Raw genomic sequence first — 13,977 nt, 5'->3', positions numbered from 1 at the left:
CCGGTAGCAGCCCTTAAAAACCACTATGGTATAACTGTTTAAGTGTCACACGAACGGCTAAAGGATACAATGAAATTTAAACTAGTATTTTCAGACATTCAGTTTATTTATTTATTTACATCTACGGTGACTTATTACTAAGCAGTCGCACATAGTGTTTAGACAGCAGTTATGTCAGCTCTGTGCCTTAACTATCCTGTTCATTTGACCTCTGCACAGCTACGATATATTCCACTTTATTCAAGATTTATTCACGTCTTTTCTGCAGAATCGAGTATGAGGTACGGTATGCTGATTGCGTTGAGATGAACGGTGGCAGATTTGACTTTGATGATGGCGGTACCTACTGCGGGGGTTGGGAAGAAGGCAAAGCTCACGGGCATGGTGTTTGCACGGGTCCACAAGGCAAAGGTGAATATGCCGGAGCTTGGCATTACGGTTTCGAGGTGCTTTTTTGAGAAATTTATTGACTAACGTCCAACTTAACCTCATTCATTTGATATTATGAATTTGTGAATATAATAAATTACAAAATATAGGAAAAGGCTTGCTAACGATTATGCTTGTATGAATGTCGTAATTAAATAAAAGAATCATGTTTGACGTATATTTCTTCATAAATGAGGGATAACTTCATAAATGGTCGGAATTCTCAACAAAATTAAATTTCATGAATAGTTTAACATGAAAGGTACTATGAGCATTCAAAAGTCATCCTAGTTGATCTATTTATTTTAGTTGTAATGCTTAGCTAAGTCTATGAGGCGTTTTGCGATGCATTTGAAAATTGAAAAATACAAAATAAAATTACGCTGAATTCATACAAAATTTTTGAAGATCGTAGAAAAAATACATCCTGAAAAGCCTTGGATGTCGGAAGTTGCAGGAGGGGGTATTTTGGCTTCTAAGGATTATCCAGCAACTCGTTTTCTTTTTTTTAGCAAACTGTTTAGCAATGTTTATTCCTACAATACTTTCTGTAGTATTTCTTGCTATCTTACTTGCTAGAAAATGGACTGTGTTGATGTTTAAATTTTTTTTCTGAAGACAGTTGTTGAATTATAATTTAATTATAAATATGAAGGTTTTCATTTCAAGTTTTCGTAATTCAGGTATCTGGGGTTTATACATGGCCGTCTGGGAATACTTACCAAGGGCAATGGCAGAATGGGAAACGCCATGGGCTCGGAGTCGAGCAGCGCGGTCGTTGGATTTATAAAGGTGAGTGGACTCAAGGATACAAAGGCAGATATGGACATCGGTTGTCGATAACTTCACAAGCTAGATATCAGGGTACCTGGTCCGCAGGTTTTCACGATGGTTATGGCACCGAAACTTATGTCGATGGAGGCAAGTGATAGTTTCGTAGTGTTCATTTCTGCTTTCATTTTTTTTTTCTTTGAAATGTTTTATGATTTGAGAAGTCAGTTATTGACAATACTGTTAGTTATTGCACAGTTAATGTCGAGTATTGACTCGAATAAGACCTTTAGCTATTCATTACTTTCTGAAATTATTTCCTAAATTCAAAATTTGATTTTACTTTTTGCTAGAAAGAGATGAGAAGAATTTCATAACTTTAAACTTTTAAAGTTAAGATTCAAGTAGGAAACGATGAAATAAAATGATGACATGCACAGAAAATTATAATATCAAGACATAAATTAGAAATTTAAGACACAAATAATAAGGAGTTGAAGTCTGCTAACAAGCAATATTGAAACTTACTTATTTTTTACTTATTTTTAAGAAGACAAGTTTTAAACCTTAAAAAGTTAATGATCATTAATTGCCATTTTGGTATACAGTATATACCTGTATAAATAATTATGCTAATTTGTTTTGTTTTTATAAGATTAAGTGATCTGAATAATAGTTTAATGGTGAATAATAGTTTTTACTAAAAATTTTTTTGTATTTTTTTTTTTCAAAATTTAGTCAAGTTAATACAAAAAGGATCATCTGGGAAATCTGGCTTTTATGATTTTGAGAGCTTTTCTTTTGATGATAATAATGCTAACCGAATTGTCTCACAAAAATCAATTTAATAGATTCATTTTTGATGAGACTGGCAGAACTTTATGGCTTCATATCAGCACATTAGTCAGATCAGGGATACGAAATAAAAGCAGTTAAAAGTTTTCTGGTTAACTTTTTAAACATTCAAATTTCTGATCTCGTTATTAAGGATCAAAGAACGTGCAAAAAGTGACATTTCGCTAGTGTGGAATCAATTAGTGCATTCAGGTGCTTATCAAGGACAATGGTTACGTGGTATGCGACATGGATATGGTATCCGGAAAAGTGCTCAGCATAGTGTAGCAGCTAAATTCCGATCTCGGTCACGTACTAATGCATCCCTAACTTCACTGAGATCTGAGTACGGCGAGGGTGAGGAGAGCGAGAAGAAGAATTATGGTACTTTTCTGTTCTAACCTCAGTTCCTGTTCTTATTAAATTGTATAACTGAGCAAATAATTTTAAGGCTATTGCTTCAGGCATTTATTGAGCAATTATGCATATAATTATTTCCAGTTGATGTTAACTTCTTTTATTTCAAAATTTTAACTGCAAAATTTTCATCACTCAATTTTGTGAGAATTTTAATTAGGTAAAATTGTTGATATAAGCATGTTACAGACATAGTAGTAATAGTGCCTTACTGGCTAAAATTATTTGATTTGGAATTTAATTTTGGCATCAGTGCCAACTTCAGCAGGTATAGTTCCATTTCTGAACAGAGTTCAATTGTTCAGAAATTCTTCTAGCACTAGACTGCAGAAAGAATGTAATAAATTGTTGTTGACAGTAACTCTTCCTTGTGGTGTCTACGTATGTGGTTCTCTTTAGTGCAGCATATTGACAAGATGATGTGGTAGTGTAGTAAATCTGGATGTACCTGTTTGCTAGAACAAATCAACAATGAAATGTGTTTTAAAGTGAGGGAGTATGCAATATGGGATAACAGCAGGGGAGGGGACCATTCTCACTGTCAGCTGGTGTTACTGCAGTTAGTGGAAAAATCAGTGGTGCGAAAAGCATATCAGTTCATTAATCATCTGAAAATTTTTCAAGCGAATTGAATAAATTTTTATGGATTAAAGTCTTTTCAGTATCTTAGAGTCATTAATTTTGTTCTGACATCATAGTTATATTGAAGCAGCTTTTCACAAAGCACTAATCAGTTCAAATTTGATATTGTGAGCTTTTCTTTAAAAAAAAAAAAAAAAAAAAAAAAAATCTGAATTTGATGAAAACTCAGAGTAAAGCATTTGGAATAAGAAATTGGACAGTTAAGCAGTTACAGATGTATCAAGATTTCATCTAAAAATATGTAATAATAAGATGCCATTGTTTCAGCATTTCAACATGGATGGCCTGTTCTACTTAAAAAAAAAAAAAAAAATAGGTTAACAAAAAATCTTATTTATATATTGAATACATCTCGTTGTTCTTTCCAGAAGCCAAAATTTTGTTTTTTTCCTCAGAAAACTTGTAGATGAAACAAACGAAAATCGAGGTGGCTTTGTGCTGAAAGCTTGTAGTAAAGCTCCTACTAGACGTCGGTCTCTTTCGGAACGCTCATTGGCTGTTAAGCGAACGATCCTAAGTGGTTTACGAATCAAAAAACAGCATTCAACCGGTGATATACATCAACATGTCACTACCGGTGAGTTCTTGTTCTTAGATAAAAGATAAAATAATTATTGAAAGCTGTTTATTTTCAAGGAAGTTATTTGTTGACATCAAATAGCTCTAAACTTGAATAAACTGATTTGTTTAAGGGCTAATAGTTCCTATGGGACGATTAATTTATAGTTTACAAATTAAATGAAATTGAGGATTAAGATGGTATTACATTTAATTTTTTCCTTATATTATTATTAATCATGATTATTACTGATGATGGTATTTCTGTTAATTTAGTGTAGTTTGCATTATGCGGTTGATACTTCGATGGTTTTGTAACCGCAGCTTTTTCTTTCTAGTCAAGAAAAATTAAAATCATTTGTTATAGGAAGTTTAAGATCAAGCGGTAGCACCGTCAGCTGCACATCAGATGAATCGGAACATCGGCAAGGACGGGAGAATCTGGTCGTGTCTGAAGTAATTCCTCGTCTGATTTATGATCTTTAAAATTCCCCAGCATTAAATGAACTGTTATAAATCTTTAAAAAATCGAATAGTTTGTAAGCATAATTTCCCTGTAGCTTATTTTTGCAACGGGATGCAAACAACAAATAAGTAGAAATGCAACTTCATTTATTAATTAAAATATCGTATTTTATTGTTGCATGATCTAGCATTAAGGTTTTTTTTTTTTCATTCCTCCCTTTTTTTCTGTTGTAATACTTGATTACGGTAGCATACTGTCTTCCCACTAGCAAGCTAAAATTTGATATACTAGTAAGCTTACAAAGTTGTATATTGTTTCAAAATTCTTTCTAAAATGATTTCACATCAATTAATTAAACATTCTATCCACTAATCCAGGAATCATTTCGCTGAAAAAGAAAATTTTAGGAAAAGCAAATTGAGCCGAATACGACTGAAATTTACAAGGGTGAGTGGAAAAATGATAAACGATGTGGATTTGGTGTTGGTGAACGAAGCGATGGCCTGAAATATGAAGGGGAATGGTTCAACAATCGAAAATGTGGCTATGGGATTACAACGTTTAGAGATGGCCGGTAAGTCAACCACTTGTGAAGAGCTGTTTGCAGTTTATGGATTAAGTCAGGTATGCGAATAATTATTGCCTTGATAGAAGAGTCCTATCATACAATAGTGGACTACAAATCTTTTAATGTCGTTAAGTAAAATGTCGATAGGTCAATGCTAAGTACACCTAAGAGCTATATCTTTTTTGGTCCTGATATTGATGAATACATATCAATATACACTGTATGTGTTGGTATGTTTCGAACAGATGAGCTCAATAAGTTTTGATTGCTTTGACAATTTTAAAAATATTAGGATTTCACTCTGCTATTCAAAATTAGTAACGTATTTTTTATTTCACTTTTCATGTCATATCTTTTTACCGCAGTCGTTTTACCGCTAATGTGTTATTTCTCGTAAGTTAGACGTCGGTTGGTAAGTCTTTCGTCCAGTGTTCCGAAACGTTATAGCAGTTAATTTATGCTGCTATTTTGCTTTCTCTGTTATTCCATCACTTAAGATCATGACTGTTATTACTAACCAAAAAATCCTATTTAATAATTGCCATACAGTAAGGTAAGAGTGAATGTTTATGCATGCTAGAGAATGAACGACCAAAAAATGCGGGTTAAGAAGAGATACATATTTTTCCTGAAAAATTTTAGCTGTTGTCATCTAATATTAAAATTAAAATGTATGTTGGCGTAAAGTTTCGTTCTAATAAAATCAGTGGAAAAATGAAGTGAAATTATCACTGGTCAAGTGCGGCTCATTTGCTTAGAAAACAATTCATTGTCCATTATCTGGCATTTAGCCATTTTGATTTCATTTACTTTTTGTTTTGACATTGTTTCAAGATAGTATGACTTGACTAACGCTTAAGCGACTAAAATATCCATAAAAGTCAGCGGCAGGAAAATGAATTATCAATAAAGTGTTTCATTTGTTGAGCAAAGAAAACACTTTATTGTTAATATAATGAGCAAGAAGTAAAATATGTTTATGGTGCAGGAGAGAAGAAGGAAAGTACAAAAATAATGTATTGATATGCTCAAATCGTAAGAAAGGGTTGCTGTTTGTACGCTCATCAAGGTTGAAAGAACGTGTTGGAAATGCTGTTGAAGCTGCCAATCGTGCTGCCACTATTGCTCAACAGAAGGTTTGCCTCTTCCATTATTTTGCAAAGAGTAATATGATAATCATTGTTCGCATGACTTTGTGGCACTATGTAGTTGATTGGATACGGATCTTAATTTGTTGTAATTCGTATCTCATTTCCAAGCATAATTATTTTTATCATAATTAATGAGAATATGAAAAAAAAAAAAATTAATGGGATTATCTAAGCAGTTTTGCTTATTATCATTAAGTTTATTGTCAGATCTCCTAAATAGTGAAGTCTGATGAAAAGTTGTCTTAATAGAATGGTATATTCTTGTCATAGTAATTTTTATTACGAAAGCTATATAAATAAAGAGACATAGGAGAATATTTGAGGAAGAATTTGAACGTTAATTTTGCATGGAACTAATCTTCATTGTTATGCTATTTTCGTTATCATTTTCCCAATCTCGTATCAATGTGTTGAAAAACATTTAAGAAATCAATGAATGAAATTTTGTCAGGTAACGATAAATTTTGTGAAGAATTCTAGGCAGACATAGCTGTATCACGAACAACAACAGCTAAGGAACGCTCTGAGCAAGCCGACTATATAGCACTACAAGCTCGTGAAGATGCTGATACAGCTAGGATGTGTGCGAAACAATTTGCTCCAGAGTTCAGGCAACCTGGTACAGAGGCGATTCGAGTTCAGATGAACTGCCTGCAACAGCAGCATAATACTACTACTACTACTACTAACACAAACCATGTCTCTTTCGATTCACCACCCACTTCCAAAAGTTCCCATGAATCGCGTGACCTCACCGATGAAATAGTCGTCTTGAATCCTCCTTCTTTACCAGGTGCCACATCGGAAGTCATTTATTCACCTTCGCAACAATCGCACACTCCAGGCGGTACATTATACCAACCTCAGCAGCTGGTCAATCTAGGTTCCTATCAGCAAGGAATTGTGGCTAACTCAGATGTTGATTACATATCTTCATCATTTCAGCAGCACCATCAGTCCAATCCTGGTGCCTATCAGAGTAGTTCTGGATTTCAGACTAGCAGTGTAACATCAATCTACCAGCAACAGCAACAATCACAACAGCAGCAGCACAATGTTAATTCAGTTGGCTATGCGGGTCAGCAACAAACTTCCACATTTGGTTCAACTTCATATCAAATGTTGCCAAATGTTTCTTCACATAAAGTTGCTGGCGGCTATCAGTCCAACACTCAGCTCCCTGTTATTTCGGGTACACCTCTACCGGTTGTTCATGTGCCCTACGTTTCCTCTTCATCATCGTATCACGCAAATGCAGTGCCTCATCATAATTTCAATGTATCACATCTATATCAGCAGAAACAGCAACAGAATTTGCTTGCTTCATACCCAGGTACAGGATTTGCAATACCAGAACAGCAGTCGTTCATCTTGCATTCCGATATAACCTCTTTAGACCAACCGAATAATACGACTTCTAATATTGCTGGTGAATTACAACAGCGTCAGTTCGGCAGTGGCACTATGGATCCACGTTCCATTGAAAATATCAGTCCAGCATCTTCCAGAAGTTTATTACAGGTATCCTATACCTCAAATTATTCTTAGTTTTCTGTTTCGATCGACAAGCATCGAATCAATTAGAGATTGAGGGTAAAAAATCGCTTTGTGCTCCCTGGAATCCATGGAATAATTTCATTTACGGCCAGATATCTTGCTGTTTAAATTATACAAGTATATTATTACTTCTTTATGAAGGAGTGATTTTAAAATTGACATGATTATTTGGCGTAAATGACACAGTGTAGGTTCTTATATTGGGGATTGTAAATAAGCAAGGAAAATTAATTTTGTGATCGTAATAAATTAAATATATCATTTTAATCATTTTGTAGAATACGAATGCTGCTCAAAGCAGCTCACGAATTTCTCTCAGTGATGATCACTACGACCAGTATATGATGTTTGCAAATACTAGCAGAAGTGGATTAATACATAGGAATAGGCCTTCACTCACGAGACAACCTTTCGCTGTGCATGATATTTCGCAGGCAAGAAATCTGCTCTCCCTATTTGGGCTAAAGGGCATCAAACATTGATACCTTTATTTTGATAGCAGAGAGAACGTCAGTAATTTTCTGCCAGCAACAATTATTCAGTGTATATATTCTGATGGTCAAAATAAATTAAGCAAAATTTCAAACAAAAGCTGTAATGATATTTGTTGACTTTATCCGCAACACATTAATGAGTACTGTTTCTGCAGATAAGATTTAGATTACCAAGATGGCTAAAATTTATTCTAAATTCAAATGAAACATAGACAAAATTAATCTTTTCTGGGTCGTGAACAAGTGAAATACAAGAGTACATATATTCTTTTGAACTTGTTGGTTAATCAGTATTTTTCATAAAGGTTCAAACCTTATTTCTTTCCATGTTATTCACGTCTCTTAATCTTAATATGATGTAAGCGAATTTTGCAAATGAAATGTTGCAGAATTTATATAGGCGTTCGACTTTGGCGACGGCTAGTGATAAACGATTAGAAAATGTAGTGAGGCGAGGACGAAGGGGTAGCGGTGGTGATGATGAATTCGAAGAGGCTGAAGGACGAGGCTCATTGCCAAATCTAGTCGAACTTAAAGTAACTGGAGTGCATCTAAGGAGAGAGGAAGCGGCTCGACTTGCTTCGCAACAACGCCAAGAATTGCAACGCCTTCTTGAGGAAGAACAGTTGTTGCGTAGTAATCCTCTTCGGTATTTATTCCATCCTGCTTTAAAGGTTAGTCGCTTTCTTTTTGCTATGGTAATTTCACGGCGTGTGGAGAGATTACTATTTTTCCACAGGTTTTAAAATTACAATCAATCGTCTTCTCATGTTTACTTAATCTTATTGAAAACGAATGTGATGAAATTCGATGAAACATATTTTTTCTACGATAAATTTTTAAAAACTTCAAATTTCCATGTTTTATATTTCTACTGCAGACTACTTGCCTTTCGCTTCGCCAGTAAGCAAGGAATGCGAAATAATGAAAAATTAACATTAACCCATTATTTTTACATTACGCTGAAACTACTGTTTGTAAATTTTTAGCATAGGAGTATATGCCATAACTATCCATTTACTACTGTTAGCTAACTTCGGATTCCTCATTATTGTATAATCGTGGTGATTTGGAATAAATTATTCATTTGATTTTTAATGTTGAAAACGAAACCTTATTTTTCAAAAAAAAAACATACAATCTATTATGTAGGCGTGGATAATACGATGGAAAATGCCGCTCGTGCTTTCGGTGGCCAATATTTTCCTATTAATGGTCTTCTATAATCTTCTCACTTACGAAAAACGAACGCGTGAACGCCGATGACACATACTATGCATGCGTATCTTTTCGGAATGGTGATGCAATAAAATGTTTTAAATCAGTGATACGGTGCTACCAAACCAGTGATATATGATTATTGAAATGGTGATTTACTGACAATCTAATCGTTCCAGTGTACATGTATTCACGATTTGGAAGAATATACGCTCGTTCAAATGCTCCATTTCAGGAGGCCGGTGATATCAGGTACACCTGGCACCTTTCTTTGTAAAATAATACAATTTTGTGGATAAACTTGGGAAATGAAAGCAAAAACCACTACCAGATTATTGCTGTTTAATGGACTAAACATCATATATTTAAAAATGGGGTCGAAAATAAGAAGAAAACTAAAAGAAAGAAATGAAAAAAAAATTACTTTGAGTACATTATGCAATCAAGTGTAGTGTTCTAGTGCAGTTGCGCAATTTATCTTAGTTACCGCTCATTTACAAATATAAATTGTGAGACTGGCCTTCTGAAAGAAACCTAGATAAGCAACATTTTTACTGCAAAAATGCCAAAACAATACCTGACCAATAAATACAGTGGTATTTTATTCAATCGATGGACGCTATCTGATTTGATCACAGTTTTGCTAAAATGCATCAGCGAAGCATATAGTAATAAGTAAAATAATAGAAGCAATAATTTAAATGACATAAACATAAAGAAGAGTAAGAAATATAAAAGACTTAGCCGATAAATAGACAAGAACAAGGAACGAAACATATTTGATTTGGTAGCACTGAGACCAAACTTCTTGGCAGCACTAGTTATGAGTGTGATTTGCTCTGATGTATATTTTAACGTAAACTTATTTAAAAGCTTTCGATTTTTGGGTTTCAAAGGAGCAGACGAAAGAATGCAGCACGAAAAATGCTTTTCTCTTAATCTTATGTATGATGTGAGGATTTTTTTTTTTTGTAAAGCTTCTTTTCCCAAGTTTCATTCTCTAATTACTACTGTTTTGTTATGACACGTGCATAACACTGCCAGGTCTTTCTAACTTACAAAAGAAAAATTCTGTACGACTATTTATACCAAAGTCCCGGAATTTTGGTATACTATCCGATTAATTTATGTTTTTTAACACTAAGGCCATCATGATGTCGTCTTCATTCTTTTGTGGTCATATGTGAAACAATTTAATGCCTTATCATTATTCTGGAAATCTTACGGTTTTCCAAAATTTATTTCCGTTTAACTTCCTTTCCTCTTTCATTAGTAATTTTCAATTTCATTACATATTTGCTATGTCGAGGCCTTATTGATAATATTATTTTTCAATGAACCAGAAAAGGTATAAAAGAACTGTAGGATGCTTTAAACATTCTACATTTTACAAATGCAAATATATGTTAACTGACCTTTAAAAGATGCAATTGATAGATCTCTCAGCATTTTTTAAACCGAGTCTGATGTTTCAGCATGAGCACAAGAAAAAGTTGCTAAAGTAAGGGAAGGACACACGGCATTTATAAAAAAGATTGATGGGGCTTCCTTGGTACTTAAGAATTGTTCGTAATTGCAGCCATGTGGCAGAAGTGTTTTTTAACGTGCAGCATATATGATTTTAGAAAAGATAACAAGAAGGCAGCAGGGGAACAGTGGAAGGAGAAGCCAGTGAATATATATATATACATATATATATATGTATAGGGAGGTCTCCAAAAGTCTCTTGGAGATCGCCATCACGAGAAGCATATATTTAGGAAGTATTCATAGGTAATAGAGTTACATTACGTATGTCATGGCTGCTAAGTGTTTACGCTTAACTTCACCCTTAACGATCGACATCCACACCGCTCTAGCTCTAAGTACCTCCACGCAAGACCTACCACTGCGCGTTTGGGAAGAATTGACAAACCTTGTGCCATCTAAATGAGGAGGGACGACGATTTTCATGTCGAGCTATCAACTTAGCCACATGAGGTTTGACTGATATGAAACGATTGGTATATGTTGTGGATGTCTTCTGGGAATTGGAAGTCTGCATGTGGTGGGTAAGATACTTTGCAGGGAAGTTTTGCAATGATTATGGCGGGTAACATTTGTGTTGTCTTCTCCAAATGGTTTATTGTGTTGAGGTAATTCATATCATTACTGATTTACAACCATTTGGCTTTCTTCTGATCAAGCAGAGTATTGTTGGATAACCAGTAACTCTCTGTCACTTTGTGCTGTGTTTCACAATACAATATTTTATCCCAGTTTTCTCTTTTAATATGTTACATTTTATGGTTTCAGAGCTCCTTTTTCTGATGTTAAATTAATTTGCTTCCAACTGTTATAAGTGCAATCATTACAGGAATTCGCTGTTAAATATGAACTAAATGGTTTATTGCAAATTTTTTCAGAAGCTGTAGAATGAGGGATTTTCTGTGAATATAGGATAGTTATTCTATCCATTTACTATCGGATCGCACTGTGCATAAATGACTTGATGAATAAGAATAGCAAAATAACCCACCTTAACTGTGCAATATTGTGCTAACCTGTGGTTTGTCGTTTTAGGGCAGCAAAAAAAGTATTGACTGTTTCTGACATAAATGGTTATATCATAAAAGAATGAGCAATAGTGCAAATCAATATGTTACTGCTGCACTAACTGATCTGATTGACTACGATAATATTTCCACTTCAAATGTCAATGATGAACGATTCATCGTGGTTTCAATTATGGAGTGGGTTTCTTCTAACATACTGACTTGGCTTTATGCTTAGATTTGTAAAGTCAGAAATCTGCATTACTTAAATTAATGATTATGAATTTAGTGTTAGTATTCTAGTTGAAAGGTGAGGTTATTATGAATTAGTTTCAGCAGCGAAATTATTGCAGGCTGCCACTCAATTACAGTGCCTTGAATTCGCCGGAAATACTTTATCTAGATGGAACAAATCAGATACTGCTTCGGTGTGTTAATGGTTTAACAATGATCTTTGATGCAACCTTTGAAAGCACATCACCTCTTGCCACATATCGTTTAAATCCAAATGCCCGGGTATGTAATCGATCAATGTTTAGGTTTATATTGTGCTGATTTTGAGAATTAAGTAGTCCAAGCCCAGCACTGCTGATATTTGACATTTTAATGTTTTAAAAACATATAGCATTGGGATGCTATGCAGCTCTTACGCACTTTATAAATTTATGTTTTGCAGATAGTTTACAATAAGCATAGTGGTACGTTGGCAGTTGCTGATTCCAAAATGCTTTGCTTTCGTCAGGATTATGGTGGTACATTTCTTCTTAAGACTGCGCTTAAGAGGCCATCGAATAAAACTGTTTCTGTTGAATTACCACTGGATGAGGTAGATCTTTGTCATTGTATGATTTATCACTTATATAAAATATACTAGATCATACTGAATCAAATGGTAGTGAAGGAAAGGCTAATTAAAATTTTGTGTGCTTGGAATATAGAAATATATTTATTAATCTTTAAATTTTTTATATATTTGGATATTTTCAGTATTTTCAAGACACATGTGTCTTTTTTTTTTGTAGGCTACGAAATTCCTACAGATAGTTACAAATGATACTGATTCAGAAGATATTCTTAAACAACGACCTGCCCTACGGAAATTTATATCACAGTTACGCATCGCAGTAGCAAATTTGTCTCCTAACACTGTATGTTTGTTTTTGAGTAACTGTAAATTTACATCACAATTTTTATGACTACAGAATGTTTTCTAGAATACACTGATGATGATCTTTTTGAACAATTTTTTTTTCAAAGTATGAAACGTCTCGAAATTATTGCAATTGGAAGTTATGAATTTTACATGCTATGCTTCAATCGGAATGAGACTTAGTGCCTTCTTATATGATATAAAAGTCGTCTAAAATAATTGCTAATTCTTCCCTTATATTACTTTTAAATTTTCATTAGGTTTTTGGTCATTTCTTTGCTTTTCTGTTGATGCTTTGATGGAAACTAATAGTGTGAATAAAGTCTTGTGGAAGGGTGCAGTGAAACTTGGTTTATCATGTTGGTGAATATAAATTACGAAGTATTCAACGTCTGAAGTTCAGTAGTGAATATTTTAGTTCACAGTTCATTTTGTAGATGGAATCAGTAGTAGTAGAAGCAAATGGCAAAGAATTACTTGAACAGTTACGGCCTTTGGAAACTCCTGGAGAAAACAATGGTACAGAGGTACCACCGGAATGGATGTCTTTCGTCTGGCCTTACATTTCAACACTTGGAGAACGCGTGCGTGTACGTTTTTATTCTGTCTCTGTTCACTATAACTTTGTTTGATATAAATTAATTGCAGAGCAAAATTTTGATTGGATTTTAGCTTCTGTGATTTGTTAAATTTTAATCTTTTTGCAGCTGATGTTAAATCCAGATCATCCCTATAACTTCGATTACTCACCGGAGTGGAAGGGTCTAAATAAGGATATGATGGCAAGTGAAGCAGCCCGTCGTCTTACATTTCAAAACTGGCCTCATATGGAATACAGGTCTGTTAAACCATACATTGTAAAATCGCAACAAAAGATATTCATACTGTCTCCACGTATTCTATTTTCAGATGGGCTCTGCCATGTCAGATGGCAGAAGCAGGGTTTTATCATCAACCAAATAGTGCTGGCGATGATCGAGTTCTCTGCTTCTCTTGTTTTGTTTGTCTGGTGTGTTGGGAACCGTCAGATGAACCCTGGTAACACTAAGATGTATACTTTGGACTTAGTATTTTTCAAAATTTACGAATAGAACAATTAAAATATAAGACAAACAGATCAAAGAAAATAGAAAAGAGCTTTTTTCTATCCATTAAATCATTTATGCATGAAATATTGAGGTTTACTCA

General features: G+C 34.2%; 2 protein-coding genes across 3 annotated transcripts in view; both read left to right on the top strand.

Annotated features, from left to right (window-relative positions):
- Positions 1-305: 305 nt before the first annotated feature.
- Positions 306-9,153, top strand: Bma-jph-1 (Uncharacterized protein; the record flags this gene model as incomplete). The annotated part of the gene is made up of 10 exons (XM_043080640.1): positions 306-446; positions 1,113-1,320; positions 2,248-2,418; positions 3,500-3,670; positions 4,019-4,107; positions 4,525-4,691; positions 5,674-5,821; positions 6,317-7,357; positions 8,277-8,561; positions 9,040-9,153. 10 exons carry the CDS (start codon positions 306-308, stop codon positions 9,151-9,153), a joined length of 2,535 nt encoding a protein of 844 aa, XP_042936574.1.
- Positions 9,154-11,721: 2,568 nt separating this feature from the next.
- Positions 11,722-13,977, top strand: part of Bm1051 (Uncharacterized protein) — a gene marked incomplete at both ends in the record, with an annotated part of 41,424 nt that continues 39,168 nt past the window's right edge. For both annotated transcript variants that reach the window (XM_043080638.1, XM_043080637.1), the window contains 7 exons: positions 11,722-11,837; positions 11,993-12,155; positions 12,316-12,465; positions 12,662-12,787; positions 13,227-13,379; positions 13,497-13,627; positions 13,699-13,827. In XM_043080638.1, the coding sequence (XP_042936572.1) occupies positions 11,722-11,837; positions 11,993-12,155; positions 12,316-12,465; positions 12,662-12,787; positions 13,227-13,379; positions 13,497-13,627; positions 13,699-13,827 (968 nt within the window). The remainder of the gene's footprint in view (positions 11,838-11,992; positions 12,156-12,315; positions 12,466-12,661; positions 12,788-13,226; positions 13,380-13,496; positions 13,628-13,698; positions 13,828-13,977) is intronic.

This window comes from Brugia malayi, assembly GCF_000002995.4.
Source record: "Brugia malayi strain FR3 genome assembly, contig: Bm_v4_Chr3_scaffold_001, whole genome shotgun sequence".
In the NCBI taxonomy this organism is placed as follows: Eukaryota; Metazoa; Nematoda; class Chromadorea; order Rhabditida; family Onchocercidae; genus Brugia; species Brugia malayi.
The sequence above is the reverse complement of the archived record's forward strand: the minus strand, read 5'-3'. Positions and strand labels throughout refer to the sequence as shown.